The 23,177-nt window shown below is 49.3% G+C and overlaps 1 protein-coding gene across 7 annotated transcripts in view; it reads left to right on the forward strand.

Moving 5' to 3' along the window:
• SYNDIG1 (synapse differentiation inducing 1) overlaps positions 1-23,177 on the forward strand; it is a 193,798-nt gene that overhangs the window by 105,079 nt on the left and 65,542 nt on the right. For 6 of the 7 annotated variants that reach the window (XM_054255293.2, XM_054255291.2, XM_054255294.2 and 3 more), the window contains one exon: positions 5,230-5,367. The exons of the other annotated variant lie outside the window; for it this stretch is intronic. In XM_054255293.2, coding sequence (XP_054111268.1) covers positions 5,230-5,367 — 138 coding nt within the window. The remainder of the gene's footprint in view (positions 1-5,229; positions 5,368-23,177) is intronic. 7 annotated transcript variants of the gene reach the window in all.

Genomic DNA, 23,177 nt, shown 5'->3' on the forward strand with positions numbered 1-23,177 from the left:
GCTCATGAGCCAGTCCAGGGAGAGTGACGAGAGTGAAAAGAACACCCCGGCCTGGCCCGGACTCTCCGTCAGTGGTCAGTGTCTTGTAAGGAAGAGTCTTTGCTGTGGGCAGAGCCTTTAGCCGCAGATGCTCGGCCCTGGTCACCAGTGGCAGCAAGACGGTCTGTTAACGTGGCTGTGTTCCAGCTGCTGAAGCCTTGCTCTTTCTATGGCCACAGAGTCCTTGGATGTGGACTGATAGTGAAAGGGTGTGCTTGCTTAAGTACTTGTCTGGGTCGATGCAATCTTTACTGATCAGGCAAAACACCTTGTCCCTGTTGAAAAAGGGCCCTATAAAATGTAAGATGGAGTTGCTTATGTCCGAGGTGCTCTATACAATGGCACAGTCCAATAGGACCTTCTGAGGTGGTGGAAATGTTCTGCATCTGTGCTGTCCCATGTCACAGACACAGAACACGTGTGGCTCCTGAGCCTGTGGTGTGACTGAAGGATCAGTGTTGGCCGTGTGTACTTGTGAGCTCTTTAAGCTGACACAGCTCCATGCGGCCAGTGGCTGCTGGGCTCCTCAGTGCAGATGCGGCCATTGGGGCTGCCACCCCTGGACAGTGCATGAGATGCTCACCAGCGTCGGTGGGCCACAGGCGGCACTCAGCTTCCCGCTCCTGAAGCAGGCGCCTCACTCTTGCTCATGGAGCTACCACAAATGGTGACACTGAGGTGTGCAAACACTTGGTGTCATGCCCTGCGCTATGACCATTTTGTTAAAATATCCCCAGGAAGAGAACCCCGAGGGGACCGAGCTGTCTCTCTCCGTGGAGGTAAAAGGAGAACTGGACTAGAAGAGGCAGGTGGCTCTCGATAGAATGGGCAGCCCTGCAGGGCACCTGCCTTTCTCTGCCTTGACTTTAGCTCCGAAGGCGGGACGGCTGCATGAATTGCAGACTCCTTTGAAATGCTTTCATTCCCCAGATGTACCAATTACATGACCCATGAGGAGGATTCTTTAAAACAGCTGCTGTGCGTGATGAGTCTTCCTTGGTGTTGGGGACTGTGTGTATTTCTCCGCTTGGCTTGTTGGTGTCCACGTGGCCTCTCCTAGGCCAACCTCATCTCTCCTCCCTCTCAGGTGGCATGATGCTCATGGTCACTTATGCCCCAGAACGCTCCTGGCAGAAGAGGGAACAAAGAAAAGAGCTGGGGTGTTTTTGCCTTCCCTGTAATTTGCCTGAGTTTTTGGGGTTTTTTGTTTTGTATGAGATGGAGCCTTGCTCTGTTGCCCAGGCTGGAGCGCAGTGATGTGATGTTGGCTCACTGCAACCTCCCACTCCTGGGTTCAAGCAGTCTTCTGCCTCAGCCTCCCGAGTAGCTGAGACTACAGGCATGAACCACCACACTCAGCTAATTTTTTTTTTTTGTATTTTTAGTAGAGATGGGGTTTCCCATGTTGGCCAGGCTGGCCTCAAACTCCTGACCTCAAGTAATCCACCCACCTCGGCCACCCAAAGTGCTGGGACAACAGATGTGAGCCACCATGCTGAGCCCTGAGTTTTTAAAATCTATTTCAATCAGAGTTGACGAATTATTTTGGTGTCATGTAGCCTCAGCTTGGTAATTTACAGAGTGTGATTTCTTTATGCTTCTAAATTAAAATCTGTGAAGATTTTGGGGGAGTGCCCTGGAGCCTAAATCTTCGCTTCTTTGGGGCTGTGTAATGCTAACGCAGTTTCTAAAGATGGAAGGCAGTGCTTTCACGTGCCTATGTGGTCCGGGGCAGCGGTTCCCCAAGCACTGACTAAGATCAGGAAAACCTCACTGTTGCCATGGGCCTCTCCGTCACCACCACGAGACAGACCCAGCAGGAAGCAGAGTCATCAGAGTCCCCGGCAGGGAGAGGGGAGGAAGACACTTCATCTTCTCACGAGAAGCAATGGAGGCACAGTGGGGCTCGCGTGCAGGCAAAGCAGCCGTGTGCAAACTCAGCATGCAGCTCAGAGCCCCGGGTGTGCAGTCGGCATTGGGGATTCCAGACTCCAGCAGCCCCTCACAGGATGGTTCTGTGAGTAGATGTGTTTTAACCTCTTGGAGCCTGAGCTTTGTCCTTCGTAAAATGGAAATGACATATAGCAATAGCACCATCTGTAAACTGAAAATAAAGAAACTAAAACGTAAGTAAACACACACGGGCAGATTTTTTATTTTTGTGCAAGGATATGTTGGGACCCATGGCTGCCACACTCCCTGAGGTCAGTGGCTGGGCTGGGCACTGGGGAAATGACCGCTCCCCAGCCTGGCTCTGCTGCTCAGGGGTCTTGGACATGGGCGGGTTTGTCACATGTTGGACCTCCAGAGCATCTCCTGCAGAGACAGCTCCTTCTGAAGCTCGGCAGTCCCAAAACCAGCTGCCTGACACCCCCAAAGGCACATGGGCCATATGTGATGAGGTGCAGCTGGGCAGATACCCAGACTCCACAGGGCATGCCCTCCAAACTACACAGCCTGCATGCTGCATGGCATCCATACTGCACGTCCTCCCCCCTGGATACCCTGCCCCTGAATGTCCTCCCTCCTTCATGTTCTCCACCCCACATGTCCTCCCCGCTGCATGTTCTCCACCCCCCGCACATCCTTCCCCCTTCACGTCCTCCACCATGTATGTCCTCCATGATGCACATCCTCCCCACTTCTGGTCCTCCTTCCTTCACACCCTCCCTCCTGCAGGTCCTCCCCCACTGCACATCCTCCCACCCGCACACCTTCCCCACTGTTTATCCTTCCCACTGCACATCCTTCTTGCAGATTCCAGACGCCAGCCCCCAGGCCAAGAAGTGAATGTCTCACCTGGACAGCCTGAGCCTTACAACTCCCTCATGAATTATGCGCCCCTGTGGGCAATTCCTCTTTTCTCGCCACTTAGCCATAATGATGGCAATTTTCATATCCCCTCACTGTTCAGAGACCATATGCGGTAAGAGAAGTCTCACAAGCATGGCTCTGTGGACAGAGGCTTTGCAGCCCCAGACACTTGTGGGAGCAGTGACTCCTTGAGCTGTGGCCGGCAGGAGGGGCAAGGCCAGGAGCTGGCCCTGTGGCCTGAGCAAGTCGCTTGCCCTGTTGGTGGAGTGGCACTTCAGATCCCTGCGCCGCAGGCCTCTGGGACGAGCAAACAGCCAGCCCAGGCTCCATGCGAGGGCACCTGGGAAGTCCTTATTGTTGGACTGAGCCCGTGAAAATGCACCATACCATGGAGCCTCAGGTCTCAGCACAGCACAGCGGCTGCTGCACGGTCACGAGAGGCTCTGATTGGCATTTTACCTGTGTTTAATTAACAAAAATAGGAAAGGGTGTCGTGGTCACTTGCAGGCTTCCCAGTGTCTATTGGGAGGAATGTCTGAGGGTGCTCAGGGTGAACACGGGTCTGGGCTAGCATCCACGAATGTGTGGCACTCACGGGGTGGAGCCACCTGCACTTTTGTCTGGCTTTGCAGGGACTGTCTGCCCGGAAGCCACCTGAAGAAACGGCCCTGTCACTGCCGTGCGCTTCCAGTGCATTCTTGAACCTCTCCAGCCTGCGGCAAGAGGCCTCTGCTTAACAACCCTGGGCAGCTGGCAGACAGCTAGGAAGGCAGGGCCTCCTCTGAGAGGAAACGCGCCGCTACTCTTCTAGGAAACCATATCTGGAGTAAGATAGGCTCCATCGTTGCATAGGACAAATGCCTAGGCAGAGTGGCCCTGGCGTTTGGAGGAGTTGGTGTGAGTGCTCTGTATTTTGATTAGGAAAGAGCCCAGCTAGTGACAGCCAGGAGGCACCCCCTGCACAAACACCCAGGCAGGCTCCAGCTGTTCAGCCTCCCGGAGGCACCATGCGCCCTTTGTGGGGAGGGCGGGGCCGTGGTTCTCTTCATTAGGTCACCACTGGAAGCATCTGAACTGCTTTTTAAAACTACTGGGGAACTGCAAACCAAAGACACATATTGTCACTTGTAAGTGGGAACTAAATGCCGAGGACTCACGGGCGCAAAGAGAAGAACAACAGGCACAGACCCTGGGCCTACCAGAGGGTGGCAGGTGCGGGGAGGAGGGAAGGGAGCAGCAGGAATAACTACGCACGCTAGGCTGGTACCTGGGTGATGAAATCATCTGTGCACCAAACCCCCGTGACATGCGTTTACCTATAAAACAAACCAGCCCCTGAACCTAAAAGAAAAGCTTTTAAAAATATAAAACTAAAAAATCAAATTCCTGTGCCAGTTTCCCCTGATTCCCTGCTCCCAGCACACACCTCCTCCATCAGAACCCCACGGAGAGTCTCACTCAGCCCCTGCCGCCAGGACACAGAACAAAAGGGCGTGACGGAGGCTCACAGAGCTCTCCTCTGTTCAGGAAGCTGCCCTCACGCTTGGGGTGGAAATCAGACCCAACCTATGTCTTGACTCAGTTCAAAGTCAAGGGACACTTGAGAGACATTCAGGGGACAGTGTCCTCCGTCGCTCCATGCCAGCCTCTCCTCGTCCTGTCCGGACCTGAGAGTCCCTGGTGCCGAGAGTCCCCAGCGCTGAGAGTCCCCAGTGCCAAGTCCCCAGTGCTGAGTCCCCAGTGCCGAGAGTCCCCAGTGCCAAGGGTCCCCAGTGTGTCCTCAGAACTCACTGACAGTGCATGGTGGCCACGGGGCCATTTCTACAAGCGGCTTTCCAGCCGGCAGTCCCTGCAAAGTCCCCAGTCCCATCCTCAGAGAGATGACAGCTTTGTCCCCACCATCTGGGCTCTCACATCCCAGGGATCTTAGACACACTGCTTTCTTTTTTTTTTTTTTTGAGACGGAGTTTCGCTCTTGTTACCCAGGCTGGAGTGCAATGGCGCAATCTCGGCTCACCGCAACCTCCGCCCCCTGGGTTCAGGCAATTCTCCTGCCTCAGCCTCCTGAGTAGCTGGGATTACAGGCACGCGCTAGACACACTGCTTTCTGTAGGATCTCATCTGCAAGTGAACGACCTGAGAGCCCCGTACTTGGCACCAGTATCTTACTGTTCTTGGCAAGCGTTTCCTTGGCGGGGCCGCCCTTCCTGGGAGGCTGTGTACTGGCAGCAGTGACAATGGCTCAACCATCAGCAACTGCGGCTGCCCCCCAGGGAGGGCCTGCGCCAGCCAGACGCTTTCCCACGTCCCTGGGCCCCCAGGATGATCCTTTACTAATCTCCTCTCCTGTCCTGTCCTGCCGGTTCTCTCTTGCAGAGCGACTACTCAAGTGACACAGAGAGTGAGGACAACTTCCTCATGATGCCCCCACGGGACCACCTGGGCCTCAGCGTCTTCTCCATGCTCTGCTGCTTCTGGCCTCTGGGCATTGCCGCCTTCTACTTGTCTCACGAGGTAAGGCCGCCTCGGTCTGTCGCACATGGCGCTTGTGCTCAGGTGTTGACGTGGTAATCCTGGCCGAGGAGGAGAGCCAAGGACGCCCGACAGCGGCTGCTACGGCGGGGTAGGCACTTGCCCAGTTGGAGGATAGGCTGGGAGAAGTCAGGGCGCCTTGGGGGCTGCGTGGAGCCATTCGGGCTGCCTCACCCCAGACATGGCCCTGTCCTCACAGAGGCAGCTTGCGTTCGGAAGAGGCTTCGGGACCGAAGCAGGTGTCTGCTGGGTAGAAAGCACATGGCCTTTGGGAGCCTGGCCTTCATTTAGGTGCTGGGGTTGTGTGCGTGGACTGATCTGATCCCAGGGCCGGGAAACACTGTGCCCAGAGGGCTACGTTGACCTTAATGAGAAAGAAGAAAAGGCAGGTTCGGATTTTCTTGCTAAAGGCTCATTCCTATAAAATAGATCCCAGTTCCAAGGCAGCCCCCATATATCTGCCCCAGGGGAACGCCCTGCTTGTGGAAATGGCACATCTCAGCATGGCATCTGCTGTTCCTCCCCAGCACAGAGCTTCTAAAGGTTTTGCTTCCCAGCCCTTTTTACTACAAAGCATCCTGTTTGTTGCCCCTTTTGCAGCTTACGTTTTGAAAATATTGGAAAGATTTTTCTCTACCAAATGCAGAGCATTCATTCAGAAATCAGCTGTATTCACATTTTCATTAATCAGAGAAAGACATTTCTGCTTGCCAATGACAGAGTGGGCTGATGGCATCACCATGGCCCTCTGCTACCTGCCCAACCAAGACAGGGAGAAAGGGCACTTCTCTGCTGGCCCAGGATGTGGGGTGGCACTGGGCACCTTGGGGTGTTCTCAGGGAGGGCTGAAGATGCCTAGAAGGCACAGAGGGTCTCGCTCCAGCTTCTTAGGTTCTGGGAGCAAGGCTGCATGCAACTGGGCCTGGCAGGTCCTGCGTCTGAACAGATTCCCTGGCTCAGCCCAGCAATTGCTTCTTGATGGTTTCTGTATTGGTTGGGTTTGCCGGACGGGTGAGAGGAGAACCTGCCCCTGCCTTTATGGGGTTTCTGTTTTCCCTGGAACACCTTGAGTGGTGACCGGCCCCTCTTCCTGACATCCAAGAAGGAGCAGGGGAGAAGGCTGGGTGGCCTGTGATCCTCCTGAGGGCAAGTGCTTCTTGACAGGGCATGAGCAGTTGGGAAGGCAGGGGTGGAGCTGGAGGGGCACGGTGGGGAAATCTTGACCCGCTGGGGCTGGGCTGAGCAGTTGTTCCAGACCCGGCTTTGACATTGAGGGTCTGTCCGAGCTTTTCTTATGACTTTGTCCCACAAATGCCACAGACCTCTTTCTTCAGCGGCACAAGCATGGGGTGGGAAGCCTGACTCCTGGGTCTGGCAGGGCCTGGTGGCTATGGAGTGGAGGCAGGCACAGGTGAACCCCAGCTCCAGGGTGAGGTCCCAGACTGGGACACACAGGAGCTGGAGAAATGGGTGTGGGCGGCACAGGCCTGCAGTGGGCAGAGCCTGCTGTGCCATGTAAACTGCACCATGATGCTGCCCACGGACAAGAGAAGTCCTGCGAAGGAAGGAGAGATCCGGCCCTGGGGCTGGACAGGTGACATCAAACGTGCCCCCAAAGCCTCCCTTGTACACCCCAGTCCTGCGTCATCTCCATGTGAGGAAAGATAGGGACACACCCACCTTCACGGGGCCCAGCGTCTGAGACACCCATGTAAAAGTGCCACAGAGTGCTGGATGGATGGAAGCCCTGGACGAACGGGAAGGGGTCACAGGCAGAGGCCACCTGTGCGGCCCAGGAGAGACCAGTCCTTTGTGGCGTCTGTGGTCTCTGCTGAGCCGTGTGTTCGGGTCGAAGCCCCAGTCTCTGGTCCAGGGCAAGCTGTGGACAGTGTCTCTATATCCATCATTATAATAAAACGCAAGGCTCAGCTGCAGAGACTGCGTCTAGAGTCTGTTTCCCACAAAGTGATTATATTCTGAACACAGTAAGAGCCTCTCAGGCTTGGGTCTGAGGACATGTGGTTGGTACATTAGATGGCAAAGAAGATTTTGATTCCTTGTCTAGCTGCAGATGGGAAATGCTGAGGCTTCTGATCACATTTTTCGGAGGTGAAGTGCAAACGTCTTGGGGGTGTCAGTGTTGCCTTCACTGCGGGTGTAGAGGGGAGCTCTCGGCCGCTGCCTGCAGCTGTGCCACAACAGAGAAGGGGTGCTGACACTTTTATATGGATACCTGTGCAGGTGAGTCCCCTCTGCAGGGCCTGTATCTGCATCCCTCTCCGATCACAGCTCCCTTCCCAGGCGGCTCCCCCACCCCACCCCCCTTCTGTGGCGGTGGCTCCCGGCGCTGCTGCAGATCCAGGAAACAGGCAGCCCTGAACGGGAGTGCTGTTTACAGCCCACACTGCAGACGTGTGTCTCCAGCAGGCCAGCGCCGGGGAGCCAGCAGCTGCCAAGGGGAGACAGTGTGGCACGGAATAGAACAGCTGCGATCTGAGGAGCCTCGCACTGAATTAAATCAGTGCTTTCCTAGGCGAGGCCAGCTGGGAGTGCAAAGCCCAGGACTGGAGAGGGGGAGCCCGGAGCCTTCTCTGCCACGGTGGCCAGCATCTCCGGCCACCTTGTTGGGTCAAGGGGACGATGCACCTGGGCGGAGAGCGTGTTGTGGAGCGAGGCTCTCTCCGCCCTCAGTGCCCATCACAAGGAAATCTTTGGTATCTCAGCGTGACTTGGGGTTTTTTCCTTTTATCTCAGATCATAGCACAGTGTACTCGCTGACAGTTAGGCTGTGTCTGCTCATTGTCAAAATGACTGTTCAGTGAAGTCAAAGGAACGTGCCAGGCCATTTCAGAAAAGCAAAACAACAACTTACGGTGGTGTGATTAAATCAGGCAGTGGAGGAAGGCAGGGATGCCATCTCTGGAATCATACACCTCAGTCACGTTCTTCTGTCCTGTTGTAGCCTGGTCCCATTTAGCCGGCAGCTCTCCCGTGACTCAGTTTCCTGACCCATGCAATGACCCATGCAATGGTTGGCTGAGGGTCAGAGATGTGAGGGCCAGTGAGAGTCCCCAGGAGACAGCCTCCATCTCCTTGTGGATGCTGCTGTGGCCTCCTGGGAGGGGTGGTGGTTCGTGGTGACCCACACTGCAGTCGCTGCTGGGAATCTCATAAGCAGTGGGAAACTGCGAGGTGTCTTTTGGAAGAATGACCCTGGGCTTCGGTTGAGGTGTGAAAGGAAGTGGGAAAGGAGGGATGGCCTCGGTTCTAACGCTGCTCAGGTGTGAGTAGTGCTGTCGTGCACACATGATCTCATGGGAACTCCATGACGTGGGTGCTGAACTCAGGGTTCAGTGAGGTTGAGTGATGTGCCTAAAGCCAACACTGGTAAGCAGTGGACCCGGGCTGGCGGGACGGGCCGGCTCAGTGGGCTGGATGGGCTGGCTCAGTGGGCCCGAGCTGGCGGGACGGGCCGGCTCAGTGGGCTGGATGGGCTGGCTCAGTGGGCCCGGGCTGGCGGGATGGGCCAGCTCAGAGGTACCCACCTTGTCTGGGGCAGGCATCCGGCTTGTCCCTGAGCTGTGGGGTGGGGTGGGTGGGCAGGTGAGGGCAGCATGCTGTCTACAGCTTCGCTTTGCCCAACAGTGCTCCATCCAGCCCACCTTGCAAGCACGCTTGGCAAATCAGTTCATACAGAGGCGGGTGCGGTGTGTGGGATTATGGTGGCGTGGCTCCATCTAGGAACTGACATTTCTGAATGATGCTGAGGATAGATGTGAATCCCATAATTGGCTGAGTGGCTGCTGTCAACTAGTTAATGCACACACTTTATCTTATTTAATCTTCACAGTGAGTCCAGAAGGTGGAAAATTATTATCTTCATTTTCTAGATGAACAAAACTAAAGTTTCAAGGGATTTAATAACTAACAGAAATCACAGAGGCAGCAAGTATGAATACATGAGGGAAATACTAATATTTCTAACCCTTAAAGCCACATCTTCTGCAATATAGCTTTGACTTTTATCTGTTTGCAAACAAAAATAGAACCACAGTCCTTGCTTCTAAACTCCCAATCTCCCCACCCTGCTTGGAGAGGCTGGCAGGGGAGGAAGGAAAGCCCGTTCGAGCGGGGTGTAGCATTGGTCCTCAGGACGCTTCACTGCATCCCGTGTGATGGGGGCAGCTGGCGACTGAAGCCGGAGCCCCTCCTCAGGTGGGCCCTGGAGCTGGACCCCTGCCGGGGGGGGGGGGGGGGGGGGCCTGCGGCTCCGCGTGGCGATTCTACCATAGACATCTTTGCATCCAAGCATTTACTATGTCTTGATCTAATTTCATTTCATAAAATGTTTCTTTACTAATTGCAACATTTTAGCAATAATTAAATGATAAAAGGGTATTAGGAACCAGATTATGAGTTTGATGAATAGTACCAGCAAAGGGAATTGGGTAAATTAGGGGAAAAAGCAAATCTTTTTATGGTACTGAAAATCTAGAACCGAGAGTGCAACCTGGCTAATAGCAAAGCCCCTTGGAATTCATTCATTTACCCACTGATTAGTGAGCACCTCCCACGTGTTCGGTAAGCGCCAGGCACGCGGCCGGTGGTGAGCAGAGCGCAGCAGATCCTGCTCCTCGGGCCGCCAGCCTCTTCCTTGCAATGTCAGCTTGACTTTTCTCCTTTCTACTCACTGGCTATTAGCTGCAGGTGGACATGGGGGGCGTGGAGCTGGGAGAACGTTTTAAACAGGTTGGCCGTGGCGGGTTCCCGGAGAGGATGGTGTCTCCTGATGAAGCTGCAGGAGCAGCCCTTGGGGAGGAGCTTCCGGGTGGAGAGGCCAGCAGTGCCAAGGCCCTGGGGGCACTCCGGGGCAGGTGGGGATGGCGGGGCGGGGCAGGGGCTGTGGGTGTGGAAGTGGGGAATGGGGTGAGGGGGTGACTAATGAGGCGAGGCCAACAGGGGCGGACCCCCGGGGCCCTGTAGGCTGTAACTGAGAGCGGCTTCCACTTTGGCATAAGAGGCCTCGGCGGATTGAGTGGAGGAGAGGCCCGTGGCCACACGCTGCCCGGAGCCCTCAGAGGGCAGCGCGGCGCGGGAGGCACAGCGCGCGGTCACCGGGAGAGCCCTGGTGACCCGCGCTGCAGGCGCGGCTGGGAGTTTCATAAGCAGTGGGGAGCTGCGGGGTGTCTTTTGGATGAAGGACGCCTGGGCTTGGTGGCGGCGTGAAAGGAAGAGGGAAGGGATGGATGCCGTGGAGCGGGGGTTTCCTGCAGCCCAGTAGGCGTCACCGGCCGCGGGGCTTCTCCTGCCCCGGAGCTGTCGGCCTCTGCGCGGAGGCGCTGAACGGTGCGGGCTCCGGGGAGGCGTCTGGGCTGAGGGTGGGAGTGTGAGGCCTGAGCTCGGGGCCCAGCGCCGGCGCCGCGACGAGGGGCTGGGGGAACATTGACCGCTGATGAGCAGCTCCGGGCCTGCAGCCCGGAGGAACAAACTCCAGACGACGGGAAGGGAACTGTCCAGCGTCGCGGGGTGCACATCTGGGACCCGGATCAGCAGGCCCGGCAGAGGGGCGCGGGGGGACTTGTGGTGATGGGGACGTTCTCTCTCCTGAGCCGGGGACGTTATCATGGGGTCAATTTCATGTCATGGGGGTTTGGTGTACAGATTATTTCATCACTCAGGTAATAAGCATAGTACCCAAGAGAGGTGGAGAGCTTTTCTTTATCCTCTTCCTTCTTTCGCCTTCTCCCTCAACTAGACCCCACTGTCTGTCGTTCCTTTTCCTTGTGTTCACGTGTTGTCAGTGTTGAGGTTTCACTTGTAAGTCAGAACACGCGCTATTTGGTTTTCTGTTCCAATGTCAGTTCACTTAGGATTATGGCCTCCAGCTCCATCCACGTTTCTGCAAAGGACACGATCTCCTTTTTTTGTAGCTCTGTAATATTCCATGGTCTCTGTGTATCACATTGTCTTTATCCAGTGATAGGCATTTAGTTGGTTCCTTGTCTTTGCTATTGGGAATGGGGCTGTGATGCATGTACACACATATGTCTTAAGGGTGGAATGATTTACATTCCTCTGGGTACGTACCCAGTAATGGGACTGCTGAGTCAAATGGTAACTCTCTTTTAGGTTTATTTGAGAAATCACCACACTGCTTTCCAAAATGGCTGAACTAATTTACACTCCCCCATGGTGTAAAAGCATTCCCTTTTCTCCACAACCTTGCTAGCATCTGTTAGTTTTTGACATTTTAGTAATAGCCATTTTGACTATGTGAGACAGTTTCTCATGATGGTTTTGATTTGCATTTCTCTAATGATTGGCGATGTTGGCATTTTTCATATGGTTGTTGGCTGTGTGTATGTCTTCTTTAGAAAAGAAATCGGCCATGTCCTTTGCCCACTTTTTAATGGGATTTAATAAGTTCTTTATAGATTTTGGATTTTAGACCTTTATTGGATTAATAGTTTGCAAATAAATATTTTCTCCCATTCTGTAGGTTGTTTGTTTCCTCTGTCAATCGTTTCTTTTGCTGTGCAGAAGCTCTTTAGTTTAATTGGTACAGTTTATCCATTTTTGGCTTTGTTCCTCCTGCTTTTGATGTCTTCACTATGAAATCTTTGCCAAGGCCTATGTCCAGGATGGTTTTTCCTAGGTCTGCTTCCAGGGTTTTTATAATTGTGGGTTTCACATTTAAGTCTTTAATCCATCTTTAATCCATTTGTGTGTACAGAGTGAGGAAGAGTTACAGCTTCAACTTTCCTATCACTACCTATTGGACGGGGAGTTCTTCCTCCATTGCTTGTTTTTGTCGACTTTGTCAAAAATCAGGTATATGGCTTTATTTCTGGAATCTCTATTCTGTTTTACTGGTCTGTATGTCTGTTTTTGTATTAGTACCATGCCATTTTGGTTATCGTAGCCTTCTAATATGGTTTGAAGTCAGGTAATATGATGTCTCCAGCTTTATTCTTTCCACTTAGGATTGTCTTAACTATTCGAGCTCTTTTTGGTTCCACAGGAGTTTTAAAATATTTTTTTTTTGCCAATTCTGTGAAGAATGTTATTGGTAATTTGGTAGGAATAGCACTAGATCTGTAAGTATTTTAGGCAGTATGCCATTTTAACAATATCGATTCTTCCTAACCATTAGCAAGAAACATTTCTTTGTTTGGTTGTATCGTCTCTGATTTCTTCAAGCAGCATTTTGTAATTCTCATCGTAGAGCTCTTTCACCCCCCTGTTAGCCGTATTCCTAAGGATTTTATTCTACTTGTGGCTACTGTGAATGGAATCGCTTTCTTGACTTGACTCTCATCTTAGGTGTTGGTGCACAGGAATGCTGCTGGTTTTTGCGCTTTGATTTTGTATCTCCAAACTTTCCTGAAGTTGTTTATCAGGTTCAGGAGCTTTTGAGTAGAGACCATGGGGTCTAGGTATAGAATCGTATCTGCCAACAGAGATCATTTAACTTCTCTTTTTATTCGGATGCCTTTTCTTCCTTTCTCTTGCCTGATTGTTCTGGCTAGGACTTCTAGTACTCTGTTGAACAGAAGTGGTGAGAGTGGACATCCTTGTGTTATTCTAGCTCTCAAGGGGAATGCTTCCAACTTTTGCCCATTCAGTATGATATTGGCTTTGGTTTGTGATAAATGGCTCTTATTATTTTGAGTATGCTTCTTCAACACTTAGTTCATTCATGATTTTTAACGTGAAAAGATGCCGAATCAAAAGCCTTTTCTGCATCTATTGAGATATCATGTGGTTTTTGTTTTTATTTCTGTTCATATAATGAATCGCATTTATTGGTTTGCCTGTGTTGAACCAACCTTGCATCCCAGGGATAAAACCTACTTGATTATGGTAGATTAGCTTTTTGATATGCTGCTGGTTTTTGCTGAGAATTTTTACATCTATGTTTATTAAGTATATCGGCCTGAAGTTTTCTTTTCCTGTTAAGTCTCTACCAGGTTTTGGTACCAGGACGATGCTGGCCTCATAGAATGTGTTAGGGAGGAGTCCCTCCCCTTCAACTTTTTTGAAATAGGAGGCCGGGCATGGTGGCTCAAGCCTGAAATCCCAGCACTTTGGGAGGCCGAGGCGGGTGGATCACGAGGTCAAGAGATCGAGACCATCCTGGTCAACATGGTGAAACCTCGTCTCTACTAAAGATACAAAAAATTAGCTGGGCATGGTGGCATGTGCCTGTAATCCCAGCCACTCGGGAGGCTGAGGCAGGAGAATTGTCTGAACCCAGGAGGCGGAGGTTGTGGTGAGCTGAGATCACGCCATTGCACTCCAGCCTGGGTAACAAGAATGAAACTCCATCTCAAAAAAAAAAGAAATAGGAATGGCCAGCTCTTCTTTATACATTTGGTGGAATTCGGCAGTGAAGCCATGTGGTCCTGGGCTTTTTCTGTTAGGCTTTCTATTTCTGATTCAGTTTTGGAAATCATTATTGGCCTTTTCAGGGATTCAATTTCTTCCTAGTTCAATTTTGGGATGTTGTGTGTTTCCAGGAATGTATCCATTCTTCTAGCTATTCTAGATGGTGTGTATAAAAGTGTTTGTGGTAGTCTCTGAGGATATTTTGTTTGTTTGTTTATTATTGTGTTTATTTGGACTTTCTTTTCTTCATTAGTCTAGCTAGTGGTCTATCAAGCTTATGTATTCTTCCAAAGGGAAAACTCCTGGATTTTCTTATCTCTTATATGGTTTTTCACTTCTCAGTTTTCTTCAGTTCAGCTCTGATTCTGATTACTTCTTGTCTTCTGCTAGCTTTGGGGTTGGTTTGCTCTTGTTTCTCTAGTTCTTCTAGGTGTAATGTTAAGTTGTTAATTTGAGATCCTTCTAACTTTTTGATGTGGGCATTTAGCACCATAAGCTTTCCTCTTAACACTGCTCTAGCAGTCTCCTAGAGATTCTGATATGTTGTATTTTGTTCTCATTCCTTTCAAAGAATTCCTTGATTTCTGCCCTAATTTTATTGCTTACCCAAAAGTCATTCAGGAGCAGGTTGTTTAATTTTCATATACGTGTATGGTTGTGAGTGATTTTCTTTGTATTGATTTTTTAAAAAGAACTCAGATTTTTAATGTGTATTTACGTGTTTATGTTGCCAGTAACTCCTTTGAGAGAGAATTAAATATGAAGGCTCTAATTCTTTTTTTGTTTGTTTGCTTTTTTGATTTTTTTTTAGATGGAGTCTCACTCTGTCACCCAGGGTGGAGTGTAGTGGTGTGATCTCTGCTCACTGCAACCTCCGTTTCCCAGGTTCAAGCAATTCTGCTGCCTCAGCCTCCTGAGTAGCTGGGACTACAGGTGCCCGCCACCATGCCTGGTTAATTTTTGTATTTTCAGTAGAGATGGGGTTTCACCATGTTGGCCAGGCTAGCCTCAAACTCCCGACCTCAGGCGATCCACCTGCCTCAGGCTTCCAAACTGCTGGAATTACAGGCATGCGCCACTGGGCACGGACTTCAAAGCTTTTCTTATTCTCCTCACCCATGGTGTTTTACCTACAGTTGCTTCTCATCCTCACCCCACTGGGAGCCCTTCCCCTGCATTCAGAATTCTTCAGCAGTCAGTGCCGGGACATATAAACTCTGCATCCTCAATCTCCCACAGTCCCTTTCAGATTGATTCATTGACCCTCGACTGTATGTCTGCCACGTTCATAGGGTTAGTCTCAGTGGATTCAATGGACGTTACTGGTCACAAAGCATTCTCCATGCTCAGGCATTTGGAGCCTGTGCAGACGGTAAAGGGTGGCACACACCTGGCCACTGGGACACAAAGAACCCGAGTGCTGAGGAGGGGGGAATGCAGTGCCCTGGGTGTGCTGAAGGCCGTCTGACCCTGTCCCTTACTGGGAGTCCATGAACAGATTTCTCTCTGGATTGCCTCCTCCTTCCTCCCCCTTGTGTCGCTTTCCACGGTCCTCTCCAGAACGCAGTTGGAAGAACAGTGTCAGCAGCGATCCCCAGGAGACGGATAATGGATGTGCGTTGTGCATTTGTGCACATAAAAGTGCAGTTTGGGAGGGAAAAAATGGGGAGTGCAGAAGAGATTCTGGCTTATTTTATGGAAACGCTGTGTGTACTTTCCCTGGTTCCCAGTCTAATATTGCAGCACAAAGTTTGTTTACCCATTGTCTGCCTTATCCCATCTTGTGTCCCTTTCTGAAAGATCTAAAGTTATTAAAGAGTATAGCAGTTCTTCTACTTTTTTCCTTGTTCTGAAAGGGAAGCTAAGGCTGGGAAGAGGCAGCACTGGTTGAGTCTGTGGTGGATCAGGGCTGGAAGGCAGGCACCTGTAGTCCTGGAGGCTCTGAGATCCCTAGCATGACAGCTGTGTGATGCACTCAGTGTGGTCAGCCTTGGACAGAAAGATCTGAGTCCATCAACTTGACTGGGCTCCGTAGAACACAGAACCTGCAGCAAGGTTAGAGTCCTGAGGCCTTATTTGGAAGTGCAATTCCAGGCCGGTGAACACAAGGGAAATGGAAAGGAGGTGTGGAAGGAAGGAAGGAGGGAGGGCAACACAGGGTAGTGCCTTCCCACGCTGGCCTCCACTTCCTAGCAGGTCTCTGGGTAGGCTTTACTGAGACAGCAGAGGGCAAGTGGAGAGGGAAGTGGTAGTGTAGCTCCCAGTGTCACAGTCTGCCCCACAGGATGAACTTCCTTATGCTAACAAGTCCCAGACCCTGCTTCCTTCAGAGCAGCTGTGGAGGCCAGAATCTGGGAGCCTGGGCTGGACTTTGTCCAGCTGGTGGTGGTGGGAACAGCCAGAGACCCCAGGCAGTGGACTGATGTGGCCTGCATAAAGTTGGTCATTGAAAAGTCCAGGGCAGAGCAAGCAGCCTGTGAGCTTGAGAAATAGCAAGGCTGGGGGACACTGAGACACAGGAGATGAGTCTGATATTTCTCCCTCTGGCAGCAAAAGCGCCGACTGAGAGTCACCTTGGCATGCAAGAATCAGAACCGCACCTTAGCCCCTCCATAGCTTCAGCACCCTCCTCAGAAAGCATAGAAGGCAGCCTTTCCTCCTAGGACTTGAGGAGATCAGAACTGCAGCATCGAGGTGCATTCTGGTCCAGATCGCCTCACATCAAATGACAATCTGGGTTGTGCAATACGCCGACATCAATCCTTTGTTCAGAGTGCAACCTGTGTTAAAACTGGAACCCAGGTTAAAGAGCATAATTCTCACCAGGACAGCCCTGTCTTGAGTGCAGCAGGGGCCGGCTTGGGTATCAGCAGCAAGCCTTCCCCGCCGCAGCTCCTGCTGAGCTAAGAACTGTGCTGCTGCAGACGGGCACTGCACACAGTGTGGAGTGGGGAGCATGCCGCCTGCACTCACGAAACAAGAGTGGCAGCAAGGGCAAAGTGCCTTAGACGCACAATTGCACCTGATTCCCACAGCAGCCCCGTGCGATTAGTACTAGTATTATTACCATTTTACAGATGATGATAAATTGGAATCCAGATCTGTACAAATCAGGGTCTGTGCTGTTTTAAAATCCTTCATATATACCCAGAGCCACTGTTTCGGGGCAAGTTTACAGGGAGTTTTATTTCCTCTTGAGTAGAGTCCTGAAATAGGCACATTCTATTGTCCCCAGCAAGTGAGGAGGTCAGAGCCCAGCAAGGTTATCTAAGGTATTCAGGATCACACAGCAGGTTGGCTGCATGCCAGGACTGGGGCCCACGGGGCGGGTGAAGCTGTGAGGAAGTCACAGGCACCTCTAGGTCCTCACGATCGGCTCCTACAGATCCTAGTCCCAGCTCATTCGTGACGTCATTTGCTTTTCAGGTTAACACAGCTTGGTTTTGGGTACTACGTTTCCCATGGCAACATCTTTTATTTTGTCAGTTATTCTCCATTTATTCTTCCAACAAAGGGTCAGTTTTGCGATTTCAAAATTTACACTGTAGACCTTTATCTTTCATCATATACAAAAATCAACTCACAGTGAATTTAAGACTTAAAGATAAGACCAAAAACTAGAAAACTACTAAAAGAAAACCTGGGGAAATCTCTCCTAGATACTGGTCTAGGTGAAGAATCAATGGCCAGGACTTCAAAAGCATAGGCAACCAAGGCAAAAATAGACAAATGGGACTTAATTAAACAAAAAGACTTCTGCACAGCAAAAGAAATGGTGGACAGAGCAAAGAAACAACCTTCAGAATGGAAGAAAATACTTGCAGGCTACACAGCTCACAAGGGGTTAATATCCAGAACATACAAGAAATTCAAACAGCTCAACAGGAAAACAAAAACCCTAATCCCATTAAAAAATGGGCAGAGGATTTGCACAGATTTCTCAAAGAAGACTAAGTGCTAACAGATGTGTGAAAAAATGCCGAACACCACCACTGGTCAGAGAAACGCAAATCAAAATCACAATGAGATATCATCATCTTACCCCAGTCAGAATGGCTATTATTAAAAAGACAAAATAACAGATGCGGCTAAGTATGCACAAAAATGGGAACTCTTTTTTTTTTTTTTTTGAGACAGCATCTCGCTCTGTCACCCAGCCTGGAGTGCAATGGCATGATCTCGGCTCACCGCAACCTCCGCCTCCCAGTTCAAGCAATTCTCCTGCCTCAGCCTCCTGAGTAGCTGGGATTACAGGCACGCGCCACCAGACCTAGTTAATTTTTGTGTTTTTAGTAGAGACAGGGTTTCACCATGTTGATCAGGCTGGTCTCAAACTCCTGACCTCGTGATCCGACCTCAGTCTCCCAACGTGCTGGGACTACAGGCGTAAACCACCACACCGAGCCAGAAATGGGAATTCTTATACACTGTCGGTGAGAATGCAAACTAGTACAACCACTACAGAAAGCAGTACAGAGATTTTTCAAAAAATTAAAAATGGAATACCTTTGAGCCAGCAGTCCCACTACTGGGTATCTACCTAAAGAAAAAGAAATAATTATATCAAATAAATACCTACACTCTCATAGTTATTGAAGCATTGTTCACAATGGCAAAAATATGGAATCAACCTAAGTGCCCATGAGGGGACAAATGGATAAAGAGAATGTGGTATAGATACACAGTGGAATACAATCTGGCCATAGCCATTTTGTGAAACAATGCCATTCTCAGCAACATGGTTGGAACTGGAGATGATTCTCTTAAGTGAAATAAGCCGGACACAAAAAGACATATATACTGCCTGCTCTCACTTAGAAACATGAGAGATAAAAAGTATAATCGCATGGAGGTAGAGAGTGGAAAGACACATGACAGAGACTGGGAAGAGTGAGCAGGTGGGGGAGGGTGAAGAGAAGGGGGTCACAGGGTCCAAATGTACAGTTAGGTAGAAGGAATGCATTCAATGGTCGATAACAGAGCACAGGGCTATAGTTAATCAGAACTCTACTGCATTTGGAAGACGGACACCTTAAACACCCTGACATGATCACTACACTAGATACAGCTAACACAGTTTCACCGTATCTCATCAATTTGTACACATTTTTTTTTTTTTTTTTGAGACGGAGTTTCGCTCTTGTTACCCAGACTGGAATGCAATGGCGCAATCTCGGCTCACCGCAACCTCTGCCTCCTGGGTTCAGGCAATTCTCCTGCCTCAGCCTCCTGAGTAGCTGGGATTACAGGCACGCGCCATGGTGCCAGCTAATTTTTTGTATTTTTAGTAGAGACAGAGTTTCACCATGTTGACCAGGATGGTCTCGATCTCTTGACTTCATGATCCACCCGCCTCGGCCTCCCAAAGTGCTGGGATCACAGGCGTGAGCCACCGCGCCCAGCCAATTTGTACACATTTTTAAAAAGTTATGCTACAGTATACAGTCATTTGTTGGAAGAATCAAGTGATTTATGTTTCATCAAAAATGAAACTCTCCACATATGAAATATATTATTATACATTTTTGAAAGTTAGAAAAAAGGAAAAGAGACTGGAAGAAAGTCTTCCCATCTGCAGGCAGTGGGTGGTTTTCTCTTCCTTCCTGCATGTGTCTTCAAGTTTCTTTGTTGTTTTGTTGGTTTGCTTGTTTGAGCACAGTTAACGTGAAGGGGATTGTCAAACCTTTCCTAGTTTGAAAATAATAGTCAGAATAGTACACTAACATAATTGTGTAGCTCAGCAAATTACTTTAGAGCAAGTGGCCAAGTCACTGTCACCCATTTCAGGAATGTCCCTGGGGACCCCCAGGTAGAAGAACTAGCGCCTTCCTGCCATCCTTCCTCCTTATAGTGCTCCTTTCTCCTCACCTAGTGAGCACTGGAGTGACCACCACAAGGCACACTTTACTTGAACATTTTTATTCTTTCGCTGCCTACATTTGCATCCCTCAACTTTCATGTCTTCTTTTCCTTCCTTCCTTCTTTTTTTTTTTTTTTTTTTTTTTTTTTTTTGATAGGGGTTTCTTTCTTTTCTTTTTTTTTTTTGAAATCAAATTTCACTCTTGTCACCCAGGCCAGAGTGCAATGGCACAATCTCAGCTCACTGCAATCTCTGCCTCTCAGGTTCAAACGATTCTCCTGTGTCCGCTTCCCCAGTAGCTGGGATTACAGGTGCCCACCACCACACCCAGCTAATTTTTGTATTCTCAGTAGAGACAGGGTTTCACCATGTTGGCCAGGCTGGTCTCGAACTCCTGACCTCAAGTGATGCACCACCTCAGCCTCCCAAAGTGCTGGGATTGCACGCACTTTGGGATTCATCTTTCCTTACTGCACCTGCAAAAGCCACATTGCATCTTAATGGCACTCTTACCTTGTCTCTGATCTCTACGGAAAAATTTCCAACATTTCACTGTTAAGTAGCTCTTTAAATGACTCATTTTTAAATCATGAATGAATGTTGGATTTATCAAAAGCTTTTTGTGCAAATAAAAAAATATACATATGAATAGTTTCCTTTAGTCTGCTAATAGAAACTGCATTGACAGATTGGAAACGTTAAACCAACCTTGCATTCCTAGAATCAACTCTAATTTATGGTAATTTGTACATGTTGCTGAATTTGTGTGCTTTTGTTTTGTTTAAAATTTTTCTGTTTCTGTTCATGAGAGAGATTGATGTGTATTATCCTTTGTGGTAATTTATTCGCTAAGTTTTGATACCGACATTACACTAGTTGTGAAGAGTTCTCTTTTTCTGTTCTCCGAACATTTATTTACAACTGAAATTATCTATTTTTCAAACCTTTCATAGCAGTCACTGGTGGAGCTCTGTGAGCCTGGACTTCTCATCATGGGACAATTTTAAATTAGTTATGTCCTTTCTTTAATATCGATAACTCTGATTAGGTTCTCTGTTGCTTCTCATATCAGTTATGGCAAGTTATATTTCTATAGGATTTTTGTCAGTTTCACCAAAATTATCAATTTTAATAATATTTTTAAAGTATTAATTTGGGCCTTTAAGAACTAAAGATCATCTTTTTTGGGGATGGATGGATGGAAGGATGGACAGATAGAAAAAAGTACTTCAAAATGACAATTTATTGTTTTACATTATTGATATTTAACTGTATAAACCCCTATATTTCACTACTTTGCTCCTCATTTCTTTATCAGTTTTCTGTCTTCTAATTTGAATGATACCCTTCTACCTAAAGAACAGCCTTTAGAATTTTCTTTAGAATGGCTCCTCTTGTTATAAACACTCTCTGTTTTAGTTATTGGAAATGTCTTTTTATCACATTTATTCTTGCAGGTATGTCCATTAGGTATAGAATTCTGGTCCACAGTTTCCTCTGTAGTCATGTCTCAACTTCTGCCAAACCCATTCGCTGAGTCATAAAATTGTGGATTTTTATTTTCCAGCTCTAGAATTCCCGTGTGTCTTCTTTTTCAGATTGCCTCCAATTCTTCTTTTGTGTTTCAGTCACCTGCCAACACCGTCAAGCTTTGTGCTGTTTCCTGGAACATGATAAGGAGAGGTGTTTCCTAGTCCATGCCCGGTCATTATGATAGCTGGGATCCCGTGGGTCTGGGTGTTTGCTGTTTCTCCTTATTCTCGCTCACGGTATATTTTCCTGGATATTGCTGATTTCATGCTGGTAGTTGTTTTTGACGAAGTACTCATGGTAATATTTTGAAGATTAGGATGATGCCGCCTTTTTTTCAGATAGGCTATTTTTTTGCTTTTTTCTAGGACATAGGATACAAATAATTCAAGACCATCTTAGTCCACACTCAAGCTCTGGGGTGAGGCAGAGCTGAGCTGCTGTACTTCCATTTCACCTTGGCTCCCACGGCTTAGCTCTTTGGTGCGCCATCCTATGGCTGGTTTACAGGATAACCCTCTTTGCTGGGCTCTGAACCCCAACTTGGATTCCCACTGTCTCACAAAGTATCCCCAAAACTCACCCTCTCAGACACCTCTTACGGTCAGCAAACATCCCTAGGGCGTATGTGTATGGCTGGTCCACCCTCCTGAATCACTGTCCTTTCCCTGGCCTTGGCCTGATCAATATTGTCCTCTCCATGGCCTTGGCCCTCATCTTCTTATCTCTGTAATGCTTTGTAAAGTATGTTCGTTAACGTTTCTTTAAGATTTTTTAGCTGTCTTCTGTGGAAGGGTTACCAGTCTGGCATTACTAGAAACAGAAATCTACATTTCTGCTTAATTGTTTATACAGAGAATATAGTATTTTTAAGTAACAGAAATATTTTTAATTATGAAATTGGAAGCTTGGTTGAAGAACCTAGATTATCTGTCACTTGAATTCCCATTTCTTCTGGTGCCACTGAGATGCAAGTGGCCCTTTGCACTGCACGAGTAACCAGCACGGTGCTACCAAGGCTAGTGAGGAACATAGAAACATGGCAGGAGCACGTACAGCTCACTCCAGTGCAGATGAAGAAACGGTCTTTATGTAAATGCTGTGCAGAGCCACTGAGCATCAAGGGAGCATCTACAACCCACCGCACTGTACATGCTCATGTAATGCTGGTTGTGTTTGTGTCTGATACAAAGATCTGCACACCCATGTTCTGCTTGGTCCTTTCATAAAGATGAACCACGTGGTTTACAAATGCAGCATTACCAAAGAGTGTCCAGCGTTGGGAGGGGTAATCCGTGGCTAAGATCAAACCTCTGGGCACATGCCTTCTGCAGGACTGTTGACAAGTGTCCCTAAGCCATGGTGACTTCTGGGGGCAGTTTCATTCAGTCCTCCAAGCTCTGCCTCTGAGCAGGGAGGTGAGAGCTGGAGGTGCCCATAGGTGAGAGCTGTTCACAAGAGGTATTGATTCCCTGGTGTTTCTGGCTTGTTCCTGCATGGTAGGTGGAAACAGTAACAACCGAGGTGCCCTGAGTGGGACACTGCCTCAGGGAGGAAGTAAATCACAGGACTTTTTATAGCTGAAGGGGCTGTTTGTAGCAGGGGGACACGAACACAGGCCTGGGATGGCAGGGGAGGCCCAGAAGCCCTGAGTGCAAAGCAGGGTCTGTCCACCGACAGGGCGTTCTCAGCAAGGGATCCTTGCATTGAGAGTGGAGTAGACCATTGGGAGAAGCTGTCAGAAAGCAGCATTTAAAAAAGTGTGTTCTGAAATCAACTCATCCTTGGCCCAGAAGAGTTTTCTTCACAAGGAAACGAGCAGAGACGTTCGTGAGGCACCATGGGGTCACAGTGGATATCTGCTCCTGCAGACAGACAGGGAGAAGAATATCTGGAGGAAGGCCAGGGGAGTTCGTCCTCTTCCCCCCATTGCCCCCAACCAGGAGCACAGTTGCAGTCAACCTTTGCGTGACACAGTAACGGAACTGGGACTTTCCCAGACAAAATGCCCTGG

Source organism: Callithrix jacchus, chromosome 5, assembly GCF_049354715.1.
Source record: "Callithrix jacchus isolate 240 chromosome 5, calJac240_pri, whole genome shotgun sequence".
Taxonomy (NCBI): Eukaryota; Metazoa; Chordata; class Mammalia; order Primates; family Cebidae; genus Callithrix; species Callithrix jacchus.